The sequence below is a fragment of the Mauremys reevesii genome, linkage group 1 (assembly GCF_016161935.1).
Source record: "Mauremys reevesii isolate NIE-2019 linkage group 1, ASM1616193v1, whole genome shotgun sequence".
Taxonomy (NCBI): Eukaryota; Metazoa; Chordata; order Testudines; family Geoemydidae; genus Mauremys; species Mauremys reevesii.
The window spans coordinates 281,172,441-281,186,964 of NC_052623.1; the positions used below are offsets into that span (position 1 = coordinate 281,172,441).

General features: G+C 37.6%; 1 protein-coding gene across 2 annotated transcripts; it reads left to right on the forward strand.

The window, feature by feature from the left end:
• The first annotated feature begins 4,973 nt into the window (after positions 1-4,973).
• Positions 4,974-13,586, forward strand: KERA (keratocan). Of its 2 annotated transcripts, none has more exons than XM_039503618.1 (3): positions 4,974-5,038; positions 6,594-7,486; positions 12,930-13,586. In XM_039503618.1, the coding sequence occupies exons 2-3, from the start codon at positions 6,601-6,603 to the stop codon at positions 13,097-13,099; spliced, it is 1,056 nt and encodes a 351-aa protein (XP_039359552.1). In that variant the 5' UTR covers positions 4,974-5,038; positions 6,594-6,600; the 3' UTR covers positions 13,100-13,586. The 2 variants fall into 2 exon arrangements, with proteins under 2 accessions (XP_039359552.1, XP_039359557.1); XM_039503623.1 differs by lacking the exon at positions 4,974-5,038 and adding an exon at positions 5,057-5,249.
• Positions 13,587-14,524: the final 938 nt, after the last annotated feature.

Genomic DNA, 14,524 nt, shown 5'->3' on the forward strand with positions numbered 1-14,524 from the left:
TTATCTAAGCATCTCATGATCATTAATATATACATCTTTACAGGACCTCTGCGAGGTAGAGAATTATTATTATCTCCATGTTACAGATTGGGAACAGAGGCTCAGAGAGACTAAGGCCTGGTCTACAATACGAGGTTAGGTCAAAATTAGTCACGTTAGGTCAATTTAAAAATGAATGCGTCCACACAACCAACCCCATTCCGTCGACCTAAAGGGTTCTTAAAATCAACTTCTGTACTCCTCCCCAGCGAGGGGAGTAGCGCTAAAATTGACTTTGCTGGGTCGAATTTGGGGTAGTGCAGATGCAAATAGATTGGCCTCTGGGAGCTACCCCCGAGTGCTCCATTGTGACTGCTCTGGACAGCACTTTGAACTCCGATGCACTAGCCAGGTACACAGGAAAAGCCACAGGATCTTTTGAATTTCATTTCCTGTTTGGTCAGCATGGCGAACTCAGCAGCACAGGTGACCATGCAGTCTCCCCAGAATTGTAGAGCGTAGAATGTTTGCAAGCTCCCCCTATCATCTCTGTCCCTGAGGTTATAGCAGATTAGAAGGCAAAAAAAACCCACACTCCCAATTACATGTTTTCCGAGCTCATGCAGTCCTCCTTCACTGATAGGGCACAGCTTAATGCATGGAGGCATTCAGTGGCAGAGGCCAGGAAAGAATTAATAAGCGTAAAGAGCGGAGGCAGGATGTGATGCTGAGGCTAATGGGGGAGCAAACGGACATGATGAAGCATCTGTTGGGGGAGCAAATGGACATAACGAAGCATCTGTTGGAGCTGCAGGAAAGCCAACAAGAGCACAGACTCCTGCTACATCCACTGTATAACTGCCTACCCTCCTTCCCATGTTCCATAGCCTCCTCACCCAGATGCCCAAGAAAGTGGGAGGGGGGTGAGAGAGGCTCCAGGCACCCAGGCATTCCACTGCAGAGGATGGCCCAAGCAACAGAAAGCTGTCATTCAAACAGTTTGATTTTTAGTGTGGCTACAATAAGCAATGTGGCCTTGTCCTTTCCTCCTCCCCCACCCCACCCAGGCTACCTTGTCCATTATCTCTTTTTTTAAAAAAAAATTAATAAAGAAAGAATGCATGGTTTCAAAACAATAGTTACTTTATTTCGAAGTGGGGAGAGTGGTTGGTTTACAGGGAATTAAAATAAACAAATGGAGCAGGTTTGCATCAAGGAGAAACACACACAACTGTCACACCGAAGCCTGGCCAATCATGAAACTGGTTTTCAAAGCATCTCTGATGCACAGCGCACCTACCTGTGCTCTTCTAATTGCCCTGGTGTCTGGCACAAAACAATTGTCTGCTGTTGCTTTCACAGAGGGAAGAGCGACTAATGACATGTACCCAAAACCACCTGTGACAATGTTTTTGCCCCATCAGGCATTGGGAGCTTAACCCAGAATTCCAGTGGGCAGCAGAGACTGCAGGAACTGTGGGATAGCTACCCATGGTGCACCACTCCATAAGTCAATGCTAGCCACGGTAGTGAGGATGCACTCCGCCGACTTAATGCGCTTAGTGTGGACATACGCAATTGACTGTATAAAATCGCTTTCTAAAAATCGACTTCTATAAAATCGACCTAATTTCGTAGTGTAGACATACCCTAAGTGACTCAAAGTCACTCAGGGGATCTGTGATAGAGCAGAAAATTGAACAAGAATCTCCCAAATCTCAGGCTAGGGACTGAACTATCCCATCTTTCTAACTTCGAGGGTGTCATGAAAATTGGGCTCTTTTGTAAGGGACTCAGCCTGGCCATCCACCCAAATCCTTGTAGTATCCCAAGCACATGGTGGTCACACAGAGGTTTCTGTAATACTGAGTGCCTACATCAACATGAAATATATTCACCTCTCGCTCCAGTCCTGATTTTGAAGGCTTTTCGATCAATTTTTATGCAGTGAGTTATACAGTAGATGGGAATGTCTGGCTACAAACCACTAAGGGCCAGATTGTGCCCTCCTTCTTGCACTGATGGGCAGGTATTCACACAGCTAGTCATGCTGTCTGTTACAATTTGGCCCAGTGATGGGGTGTATAAACCCCTTGTTGCCCAGTGTGGAATTAAGGGATTATTTTGGGCCCAGTCGGCCCCGCCCCACCACACCAGCAGCAAATGCTCCATCTGGTGGAGGAATTAAAAGGCAGGGAGACAGCTCATTTAGGGGCAGATGTGGAAGACAGTAGACCTGCAGCCCACTGCTCCAGCAGCACAGAGCAGAGAGAAGGCTGAAGTTTCTGACATAACTGCCCCAAAGGGGAAGGGAGGACCCAGAAACAATCAAAGGAGGAAGTATTCCCCTCTCTCCTGCATATAGATCGTGGACATTGGTAATCCCCTCTTATTTTCTTGATTGGACTCCCTCAGCACAAGAAAGCCTTGGACCATTCTTAAGTGAGTAGTGGGGGAGACAGGAAGTGGCCCAGGGAGGGCAGCCTTAAGCAGCCTTGGTTGCCATACCACTGGTAGCCCAAAGGGCCCTGAATTGTAGCCTGGAGTGGAAGGGCCTGGGCTCCCCTACCAACAACCCCACCTGCTGGCCACAGAATGCAGCCTGACCACTAAGCCATGCTTCCCAACCAACCCCCGAGTCAGAACCAGTACAGGCCCTAACAGTCTCACTGCTCTTATAAAATTATGCAACAATATGTAATAGAAGCCTGCAAATGATTAACAAGTTAAAGGTTACTTTCAGACAGACCACAATGGAAAGCATAATACATCAGTCAATCTTTCTTTTCTTCTAAAATGTACCACATCTGGCAGTTTAGTGACTATCACAATAGCCTCCGGGACTCTCTATTTTATGTCTCCATAGTAAAGAGATTTTGATGTTCTCAGTTCAGTAGTGAACAGACCTCTATAACACAATATCCTTCCATACATTATGCAAAAGCTTGCTACAAAGTCAAAACAGATTTACATTGCATTGGCTAGCTTTTACAATGACCATGAACATACCTTTCACAGCAAACATAAAAAAAACTGGTAATAAAATACGATACCTACAACTATATTTCCAACTCCTCAATGACTTTCTCCCATTCACTGCAATTGTCAAATAACTCCTATTTTAATTCTCTGTCAGAGGAATCCATGGTAATATTATGGCTGTTCATGGAGGTCAGACTAAACATTGTAAGGCCTTGATATTTAAAGCACCATTCACGGTGATGGGAATAACATGGTGGATTCAGTTACTGTAACCTTATTCATTATCCTCCTTGCTAGATATTTAAAATAATTTTAATGGTAGATTTAAATACACAACATGGTGTACATGAAAGAATTCTTATAGGTATGAGCCTCAATTTAGGCTGCCTCTATATTACAATGCTAGGGGAGTGATTCCCCAGCTCATGTACACGTTCATGCACTAGCTCTCATTAAGCTAGTGCGAGTATAAACAGTGCTGTAGCTGGAGTAGCACAGGCAGCAGTTGCAAAGGTGTGGCTGAGCCGTACAGAGTATGCACACACCTGAAACTGGTAGGAATGAACTTGGCACTGCTCAGCGGTGTTTCCGCTACGACTACCTGTGCTGCCTCAGCTATTCCGGTATTTACACTGGCATTAGCTCAATGAGATCAAGCACAAGTATGTGTACATGAGCAGGGGAAATCACACCCCAGCTCATAGTAGCCTTAGCAACAATTAATTTTTTATGAATAACTGAAATACCTTGAAGAAATCTGAGCCCTGATTAAACAAATCACTTAAGCTGGTGCTTAAAATGAAGTATATGCTTAAGTCCCAGGTAAAAAAATAGGATTTAAGCATTTACTTTAATGTTTAGCTGAATCAAGGCCATGAGCATGTTCTTAACTTTAGGGATGCACATAAGTCTCATTGAAGTTAAGCACATATTTAATGTTTTGCTAAATCAGGTTGACCACCCTGTGTTTGCAAGATGATGTGAAAAAGTAAGGGTTAAAATTTAATTATGAACCTTTTTGTCTATTTCACTACTAGATTTCTTTCTATTTCACCCTATTTATGAGAGCCAAATATTTAGTGTTTAAAAACATTATGTTTTATTGAACCAAATCAGACAAAAGTAAAACCAAAGTAGTAGTATATCAGTGAGACTTCTATAAAACAAAGCCCTATAAAGATTGCAGAATGTATTTTATGTTGGCAGTATTTCACATTAGCTTTTCTCTTAAAATAGTTTTGTCATTACATTATCTTTGAACATGGCTAATTTTCCTGAAATCAAATTGTTTCTTTGAGTTTGCACTTAAAAAGAAGAAAATGTGAGAAGCCCTGTATCTGTGCTCTGGATAGCATAATGGTTGGAAAACACTTGTTTAAAACAAATTAGAAGCAAAACATTTTATTGGTCCAATAATTATTAAAAACAGAGCTCACAGAAGGAGGCACAAAGTCAAGTCTAGCAGACTACATCATCTCTGTAGAAGAGCATGTAAAATATCTTTGTTAAAGAAGAGGTCAAGTACATCGTCTAATTCTTATAGAACTAAAAATATATTTGATTAAAAAGTTCTCATCAAGTGGTTTTACTATCTGTTTCTCCTAAACAAGTATTCATATCTTTAAATGGCATTAATGCATCTGGTTTTCATCAGAATCAAATAAAAGACTTCCGTAGGACCAGATGGCACTGGTTTTAATTCGTTTTGCCCTAATTTAGGTATTATGAAAACGAAGTATGATGTAAGCAAACTTTATATATAAAAGTATCACTTCACATAATATTATGAACAAAGATGCATTTTATATCACCCATTTCATCTAAATCAAACCTGCTCATTTTAAAAAATCTGAGTGAAAGTGTCCTTAGTACTGTTGCTGCTTGATGTTAGAGTCAGGATTTCCTGTCTTTTTGTAGCTAGGTGCTGAGGTGCCTTAGTTATTTTAGGGGTTAAAAGTTGTAGGCACTGATGCGTATATATTAGGCTGTATTCATAAAACACAGCGTGTAGCCTGAGTCAAACTATTACAGTCTAACCACAGTGACCAATAGAAAGAGAAGAGCCAAGAAAGCTGAGGTAAGCTAGATTCTGAAGCATTGTCAAGTTAGAAAGAATAGATAAGGTGTAAATGATAATGTATCAAGGGATGTTGGTGTGTACTTTAGGATTTATATGCTAATAATTGTCCGGAGGACAGGATCCAACAAATTGCTAGCAGCCAAAGCTTTGCACTGTAAAGTGATTTCTAACAGTGGCTTCAGAAATCTGCAGTAACTTGACTAACAAGGTAAATTATTTTAATTACTTTAAAAATATTTTTAAGGCTATAGATATTTACATAATAGGGGGATAACATTTCAGTGTGTGACTCAACTATGACATTCCCTAGAAATCTTCTGGTTGTCCTCTTTGGAATACTTCCAAATATCCAGCAATTTCTGGGGCTAGCAAATTTGTGGGAATATTGCACTTGCTGCTTCTAGCAATAATAAATAATTAATAATAATAATAATAATAAAGTGATAGCAATAAATGATCACATTTTACACACAAATAATAGAACCCTTAAGTTTACTCTTGCATCAGTGATAGAGATTTTTTTCAATCTAAATTTTATTTTTGCCAAAGTAACTTTTTGTAATTTGCCACAAATTTGTGCTCCTGATCTTTTGTCCTTATATTCCAAAAATGCTATCCAATCATTGTCAAAAATCAGAAAATACAGCAGATCCTATGAGGCATTGTTACTATGTTACCCAAACGTTATCCGTAGGAACAAATTATCAGTGATTATGCCTCTTTCATTGTCTAATAGTGGAAAATGTTAAACTCGGAATGGAATTGGATACAAAACAAGTGAATTTGTATATTTAATGAAACAGGGTAAATCCTTATAGTGGACTTATTTTTTTAGTTTTTTACCAGGAAATGAAGGGCAGAAAGGGGAGTTAAAGTAGAAAAACTGTAACTTGGGGTAGGGGAGAGGGAGGGGAATGGGTTATTCAAACAGATTTCTTCAGGCTTTTATGGAAGATGCCAAACAGCTGTTAAAATACTCTTTGATCTTTCTTTTTTGTGTGATGAGAAAATCTGATCCAGATGCCTTTTATAATTTAGGAGTGAAAGAAGTAGGAACATATGACTACTTTCAAGGAGGCTCACAGTAGAATTGAATTAATAACACTATGACATTTGTAGCTGTCTTTACTGTGATGTTGTGTGTAACCTCTAGTTTATATGAAGTGGTTCTACATAGGAAACATTATGTGATGCTACAAATAACTATTTTCAGATCTACAGGAATCATTGATTTAATATAAAAAAGTAGTATTTCCAGATTCTTGGAATGATCACCCAATGTGAATCTAACTTGAATCAAGAATATATTGTACCAAGGTGAAAATCTGTACTATTTGACATCTTTAATATTACTGCCATTTTTTCCCTAGTATACAGAGTCAGGAAAGAATTTGGCCCTTTATAAAGAAAAAAAATATTGTTTCAGAAAAAAGTTTAAAATAGCTAGTGTGCTGTTGAAGAGTGCAATTATTTATATTTGGCTGAAATATATGATTTTGGTATAGGATATTCTTTTCATAGAGATAGCTAATTGCTTTTCTTCCTTTGTAAGGCAAACAATGACTGTAAAAGTCTATCCCAGCCTTTTGGTATTATTCCTGACCAATACTGTGTGGACTCGGAATGTGAGACAAGTCTATGATGCTATGAATCCAGAGGATTGGTCTCTCTTCACCTTTGAGTGTCCACAAGAATGCCTCTGTCCTCCCAATTTCCCCAATGCTTTATACTGTGATAACAAGGGACTTAAAGAAATACCTGCAATCCCAGCAAGAATCTGGTACCTCTATCTGCAGAACAACCTGATTGAAACAATTTCTGAGAAGCCTTTTGTGAATGCCACTCATCTGAAATGGATAAATTTAAACAAGAATAAAATTACCAGCAATGGAATTGAAGAAGGTGTGTTCAGCAAACTGAAGCGTCTGCTTTACTTGTTTCTCGAAGATAATGAGTTGGAAGAGGTGCCTGCTCCATTACCGACAAGCTTAGAGCAACTGAGACTAGCTAGAAACAAAATCTCTAGGATCCCTGAAGGGGTCTTTAGCAACTTGGAAAACCTTACGATGCTAGATCTGCATCATAACAAGCTGTTGGATAATGCTCTCCAGAGTGACACCTTCCAGGGGCTCAACAATCTCATGCAACTCAACATAGCGAAAAACTCCCTAAAGAAAATGCCACTAAGCATTCCAGCTAATACAATGCAGCTGTTTTTAGACAACAACTCTATTGAGGTGATCCCAGAGAATTACTTTAGTGCAATACCCAAAGTGACTTCCCTTAGACTGAACTACAATAAATTATCTGATGATGGCATCCCCCCAAATGTGTTTAATGTTTCATCTATTCTAGACCTACAGCTGTCCCACAACCAACTCACTAAAATTCCACTTTTCAATGCTCATCTTGAGCATCTTCATCTTGATCACAACAGGATCAAAAGTAAGTGTATATTGTTAGTGTGGGATCACACCAAGGATTACAATCCTATTAAATATCTCTTCACACACACACACAAAAAGCGTACTTCACTGTCTGGTTATGCACAAGAATGGCTATTTTCTTAAATTCAGGAGTCTTTGAACTGGTTAATTCCTTTAATTTCCTGAGAGGTTTAAAACATATTTTATATCAGCAGTCTTGACAGTATTATAATCAACATGTGAAGAAAACAAGAAAAAATACTTATTTAGAGTAAAAAGACTCAAGAATATACTATAAAGAACAATCTTGCAAGAATAATGAGTAAGATGATACATTGGGCCAGTTTCTAAGACTTAAATGTTAAGATATGCCAACAAAAATATGTACACACAATATTGCATGTACAAAATCTGCATTTGTACACACAGAACATTTGGTATGCAAATCATAGAAATGAATGCATTAAAGTGCACCCGGGCACTCACTTTCCCAGTTAAGCAGGCAATTAGCCATTTTGTGCCATCAGATGCAGAAGTTTACATACAAGGGTTAAGATTTTCAAAATAAATGAGTAAATAAATAAATAAATAAAATGGGTGTCTCAAGTCAGGCTGTTAAATCCATATTTAGGCACTTAAACAAGATGCCAGATTTTGAAAGTTGCTGAGCATCCAACAGCCTCCACTAAGATTAATGAAGGTGCTGGGTGCTCAACACTTCTGAAAATCTGCCCCTTTATTCTGATACCTGAATATGCAATCAGGAGTCTAGCTTCAAGCACCAATTGTTTAGTAACTGAGGCCCTGATCACTTGTCTATGTGAATAACAACATAATAGGAGCTGAATTTTGATAATCTGATTATGTCTTCTCCATCTTTTGGATTCTGTGAGATAAATCCTGAGATCTTGACTCAGTCCTTTCTCATGAAAAACTTCCACTGACTTCACACAAGTTTTTTTCTGAGTCAGGATTTTAGGATTTTGATCCCTTTGATCTATTTAATGTTTTCATATTGTATAAATAATTAACATCACATTTCATTCTCAAGACAATTTAAGTTTAGCATCATATCATCGTGCTGGTTGAAACAATCTACTTCCGGCATCCAATCAGACATACTTAGGATCTGAGGAGCAGTTATGCCATCAAGGTTTCCCAACCAAAAAGTCATGCAAAACTAAAATTACCTCACTTAATATCATTTAACTTTTTCACACCAGTAAACTATTTCTGCTATCAAAACCAAAAAGTGATCACTTAATAGCTCTGCCCAAAATAAACTAAACAAATAAAAGCCAACACATGTTGACTCATTCATACTTTGGTCTGACATATTATCCAATTCATTTTCTAACCTTCCTGTCGCCACTGAAATCCTCTAACATGGCAAATAAGTTAGTCCTTATTACTGTGTGATGTCATATCTCACAAGTGTATTAAAATTAACAGCTTGATTTCTGGGAAAGAGGATTTAGCAACTGGTGCACAGCTAATTTAAAATTAATCTGATTATTAACAATCAGATTCATTAACTACTATTTCACTGCCTGTACTTACAAAGTCAAATGTAGAAACTTTTATATGAGTGTGTTAGTTTTGCTTAGCTTGATGCCATTTAAGTGGACTACAAAAAGAGTGAGATTTAACTAGTGCTCATGTCATGTGTCATTACTGAGCAAATTCGCTGCTTGCAAAGGGATTTATCTTAATATATCCACTGCAGGCCTCCAGGTGCACACTTTATCTGCTTTCATTTTAAATGGACACAGTTGAAATAAGTGGAATGTGAGCAGTTATGTACCTGGTGTAATAGGTAGCAGTGAAGTCTTTAAATAGCAGCCATGTTATCTTGTATTTAAAAGCAAAAATGATCAAAAGGTTAAATTTCAAAAGTGCCTAAGTGATTTAAGAGCTTAAGCCCCACTTACAAAAGAGACATACCCCCTGAGGGCCCAGATCAAAGGTATTTAGGTGCCTTACTTTCACTGGAGTTAAGCACCTAAATACCTTTGAGGATCTGGGCTTTAGGAACCTAGATCCCAATTACTTCTAATGAGACAGGCTCCTAATTCAGTTATAAAAAATTTGTATTCAGTTTGAAATTTTTACACTTAACCTTCATGTTACTGACGTTTGGAAGAAAACCAGTTAAATATATCCTAATCCAATGTTACTTCACCCTTAAGATTATAAACAGTAACATTACAATAGAAAACCAGTAACAAAATTTAAAGCATTTAATAAACAAGACAAATGTGTGAACATTTTACTACTGCTGCTCAAGATATGAACATATTCTACTACACTAGACACTCATTTGCCCTCTAACATCTCAGAAGACTTTTAGGATCAAAGGTCAAAAGACAAACTAATGCAATTTTGTCTGGCAGAAGTGATGAGAATTGACATCAGATCAGGCTGCAAATCACAGAAGATAAGTGATTAGTTTAAAGAGGTGCTGAAAGAAAAATAATTTGTAAAGCTTGGTTCTAGTTTCTCCATAAAGAGTTTCCAAAGTAAGTTATCTTTTTCGTGTACAGAATTATTCCTCTTCTTTACTTGAGAGATGATAATTGAATATCCTCACATGCTTGCCATACTGTAGTGTGTTAGGTAGATGGTTTATAATAAAAGGAATAGGATTTGTAGGTGCTAAGACACCAATATCACTTTTTATGGAATTTGCTTGCTATTATTTATATATTTTATTGTTACATCCAAATGCCCCAGACATGGTCTGACCCCATTTTGCTAAGAACTGTATAAACACAGGATGACATGGGATGACATCTTGGGGTTAAATTGGAGAAGTCAGTGTTGGAGTAAGAGAGGACTGGGGTAGAGAGATAGAAACACAGAGGAGAAGGACAATGGCCAGGAAGAGTGGTTGGACTGGTGAGGGTTAATCTTTCTCAGAAAAAATAAAAACAAGATCCTCTGCAGTTGCTGGTCTATGAGTGTTCAGCAGGCCTGCAGTGTTATGCATCAGTGGAGGCTATTTCCTATTCCACGGGAATACTTCTCCCAGGGTTGTGGCTCCATATTCCCAGTTTAGACATTATACATCTTATCAAGACTACCATCCACATAGGCAGATGGCCATGTATGACAATCAGGAAAATGACAATCCTATCACCAGGGACTGGCTTTTCCTGAAGAATTCTTCAGCAAGGGCAGAATTTTAAAAGGGGTCAAGTAGACTGAAGACATCATTTTTCAAACTCACTGATGTTGCTTCTCCTGGGCTGAAAACTCTATTCCAGAGCTCTTTGAGGAAAGGGGAAGGGGTATATCAACATACAGATTTCACTCTTTTTTCCCACTCCAAAAACTCTGAGGATGGGAGTCCCTACAACAGCATGAAGGAAAGTGGGGAGACATCTTCACCTTATTGGCAGCCAGGGGCAGGTGATACTGATTAGAGATGGGACTTTGAGATCCTAGTAGGGGAAGTGTGAAAGATGCCCTCAAACCATGCAGAGATCATTTCTTTTTACATGGTGTGTGGTCTGGCATTTTCTGCTCTTTTATTGCCATGTCCTATGGTTTGAGTAGTTAATATGGTCTTTGAAGCCCAATGCAGAAAGTAAACTTTGGATAGAAGGCATGGTGGGGCATTTTTGTTTCTTATTTTGTGACCATTCTGTCTTGTATCTAGACTGTAGTGTGTCACTGGTCTGCTGAATCCCATGTGGCCTGAAAGGACAGATATTTTCTGCTATACAGAGGTCATTCAACATCATGCCTTTTAGTAAAGACTTTTATAATGAAATATCACCCTATGGCTTCCAGTTTCTTAGCCTGACACATAAATGAGCTTTATGATACAAATGAAATAAATCGATTGCAAGACATACATAGAGCAATAGTATATATTATCATATATAATTCTTGTAGGTAAGGGTTGCTTTTGATACCCACTCTTCTGAATATAATTATAAATAAATAACTAGATTTTTCACATCTGTAGCACTTTTCTTCCATGAATATTGAGAGCTTTACAAGCTTCAACACATTCCTGTGAGGTAGGCCAGTGGTGGGGTATATAATAAAGGAATCAGATCTTGGCCAACTTGATGTATTTATGTAGCTCTCATGAGAGATTCATATTCTTAAAGGTAAAAACCTTCATTTAAAAAAAAAAAAAGGTTTCTGCCCCTTTGTGTTGTGAAGATAAAGTCCAAACATGAGCTGATGTTACAGATGGCATTTTGGATACAGTTGTTCAGGAAATCATTTTTCTCCTTTAAAAATACTGACAAAAACTAAAGTTGTTTTCATCAAAACTTATTTTCATAAAACAAATTCATTGACAATTTTGAGGCTATCAAAAATCAGAAATGCCTCAAATCAAAAATATTTCAGATTTTTTGTTGCCAAACATCAGAAATATTTTTAAAAGATTTAAACAGGAAAACATTGCCCTATGCTAGCTTTGGGCTGCTTAGAGAATGTGTGCGTTTCCCTGCTACAGGAGACCTCCTCAAGTACGATAGCCAGCAGCAGCCTCAGGTACTCAGGTTAGTAACTAACTGCCACAATTTGACCCAATGAGTTTGGCGCCCTTGATACATATAAAAAAAATCACTTCAGCCATCATTAATCTGAAGCCACTTATAAGCTGAAGCAGGGCACCTGTTGAAAATCACTATACAACAGTCAAGACAAGACGTGTAGAATACTTTACACAATGGAAACTGCAGATAGAATTTAGCAGGGCAGATTTAAAGAAGGTAACACCCCTAATTTTAATGAAAATAAAATGATTTGAGACACAATTTCAAATCTTTATCTGAAATAAAATGAGATACTGTATCTATTGCTTATATATAACTGCAGTTATTACCTATAAAATAAGAATGGTAGCACCCCAGTGCATCAGTGATATGAAATTTGATGAAGCCATTGTTCAACAGGATAGGAGAAATGGGGAGCTTGTATATTAACACTCTAGAAAGGACACTTGTAAGAGGAGTTCCTCTGATCAATATTCTTAGCCATTGAATGTCAAATATCATGAATTGGACAATATTTTTTTTTACTGCCGCTAATGCGCAGACACTCAAAGTGGGATTTTCAGCGGTGCTCAGGACTGACCTAACTCTGCGCTCATTGGAGTCCTATGCGAGCAGAGTTAGGCCAACACTGAATATTTTGAAAATTTCACTTTAGCAGTTAAATGTCTTACTCTTCCAACTGTCCAAAATGTAGGCAGACATTCTGGTACCTCTCTAGAAGGTAAATTGATAGTAATCATGACAAGTCATTTACAGAATGAATTTGATTATACTATCTTAGCACACTTTTTTTTAACTGAAATTATGACTAATTCAATATTTTACAGTATTGAAAAGAATAGCCAAACACTGTATAAATATTGTTAAAATGTACCATAAAAAGTTAATCTCCTTGCATCTTTTTCATACAAATTAAATAACATAGTTTATTTGTATTTATAGGTGTCAATGGCACTCTAATGTGTCCCACCTCTATTGCCGTAGAAGATCACAGTTCCTACGATAATATGCCACATCTCCGCTACCTCCGCCTGGATGGAAATGAAATTCAGCCTCCTATCCCACTGGACATCATGATATGTTTCCGGCTTCTTCAGGCTGTTGTTATTTGAAGATATCTCACGATCAGATTTGCATTTTCAGAGTTTAAGAAGCAAGTTTTGCTGGCATGAAACTTGTTCTAATTCATAAGTCAATCAATATTTTTTTTCTTTTTACTCTAAATTCCTACTTGCTACTATCATTTTATATTTGCAAATATTTCTCTTCCTTCAGAAAAGAGGTTCCCAGATCTATACGCAATGTGTTTTTTTTTAAATTCTTAATGCAAATATACTGCAAATTATGTATTTTTAATGTTCCTACAGTCCCAGTGCAAGTTCGTCTACTCTTCGCCTATCTTCTTAAATTCTACATTAAGTGTGAGTTCCACTAAGGAACTCTATTATAATGCACAGATTTATGAATTCAGGTACAGTTGGCCTGATATGTATTATAAAATAATCAAGTACTATAGTGCTATTCGTTATCATACCTTACACTCTCCTTTCTCAAAATAGGCACTGCTATGACAGTGAACAGCCTTTCATTGTATCAATAAATTACACCAATTTCTTGTTTGTTTTTTTTCCTTTACAGATTGAAGTCTTCTAGTGATACTTCCCTAGCTGAATAGGCATGACATTTATTAGACTCTGGGTACCACAGCACTTCTAGGGGTACCACATACACTGAACTATGCATATATAGAACTGCCATACAAATCCATGAGATGTGAAGTGTTCTGAACTCAGAGACATGGATAAGGAAATCCAGGCTGAAATCCTGACTCCATTGAAGTCAATGGGAACCTTTTTCCATTAACTTCAGTAAAGCTAGGATTCCATCCCCAATGTTCTAATTCTGTTTCCTTCTGTGGCCTTGAGTAAGTCACTTAACTAATGTGTTTCAGTTTCCATATAGGTGAAATGGGGATAATACTGCTTACCGACTTCACAGGAATGTTGTGGGGAAATAGTTAATGTTTGAAAAAATATGATAACACACAAAACCCCCAAAATATGCCCTGCAGATACATGACAAGGATGTGTCAAAATATCCAAATATTTTAATGGGAAGAAATGTCATTTTTTAAGGCAAATGTAATCAGCTCAGTGTAATATTTAGTAAGCTATTGACTCATGGAAAGAGGCTGGATTTTAGAGATGTCCAGGTACTTAAACATGGCACATACAAAATCCATCGATAGTGGCAGTACCATTGGGATATCTTTATATAAAGTCTTTCTCTCCTTTTTTTATAGTAAGTTATGTCAATAGTCGGGGTTTCAGTACACAACCTGAATATTACAGTGAACTGCTCCCTGGGGGGAAATATGAAGATTTTAGCTATTTCTGATATTTAGTATAAATTATTTCCCAACAATCACATTGTTTTAGTCTCTTTTTATCTGTAAGTAGAAGCAAATAGTTGATGTTTGATGGCCTGCATTTAATTCTGATATTTAAAGACTGACCTCAATGACAAGTATATAAAGA

Bases quoted from the DNA above. Each gene is read 5' to 3' on its own strand.
- KERA (XM_039503618.1), top strand. From the start codon at position 6,601: ATGACTGTAAAAGTCTATCCCAGCCTTTTGGTATTATTCCTGACCAAT. The intron at 7,487-12,929 runs GTAAGTGTATAT...TTGTATTTATAG, and splicing joins TGATCACAACAGGATCAAAA to GTGTCAATGGCACTCTAATG.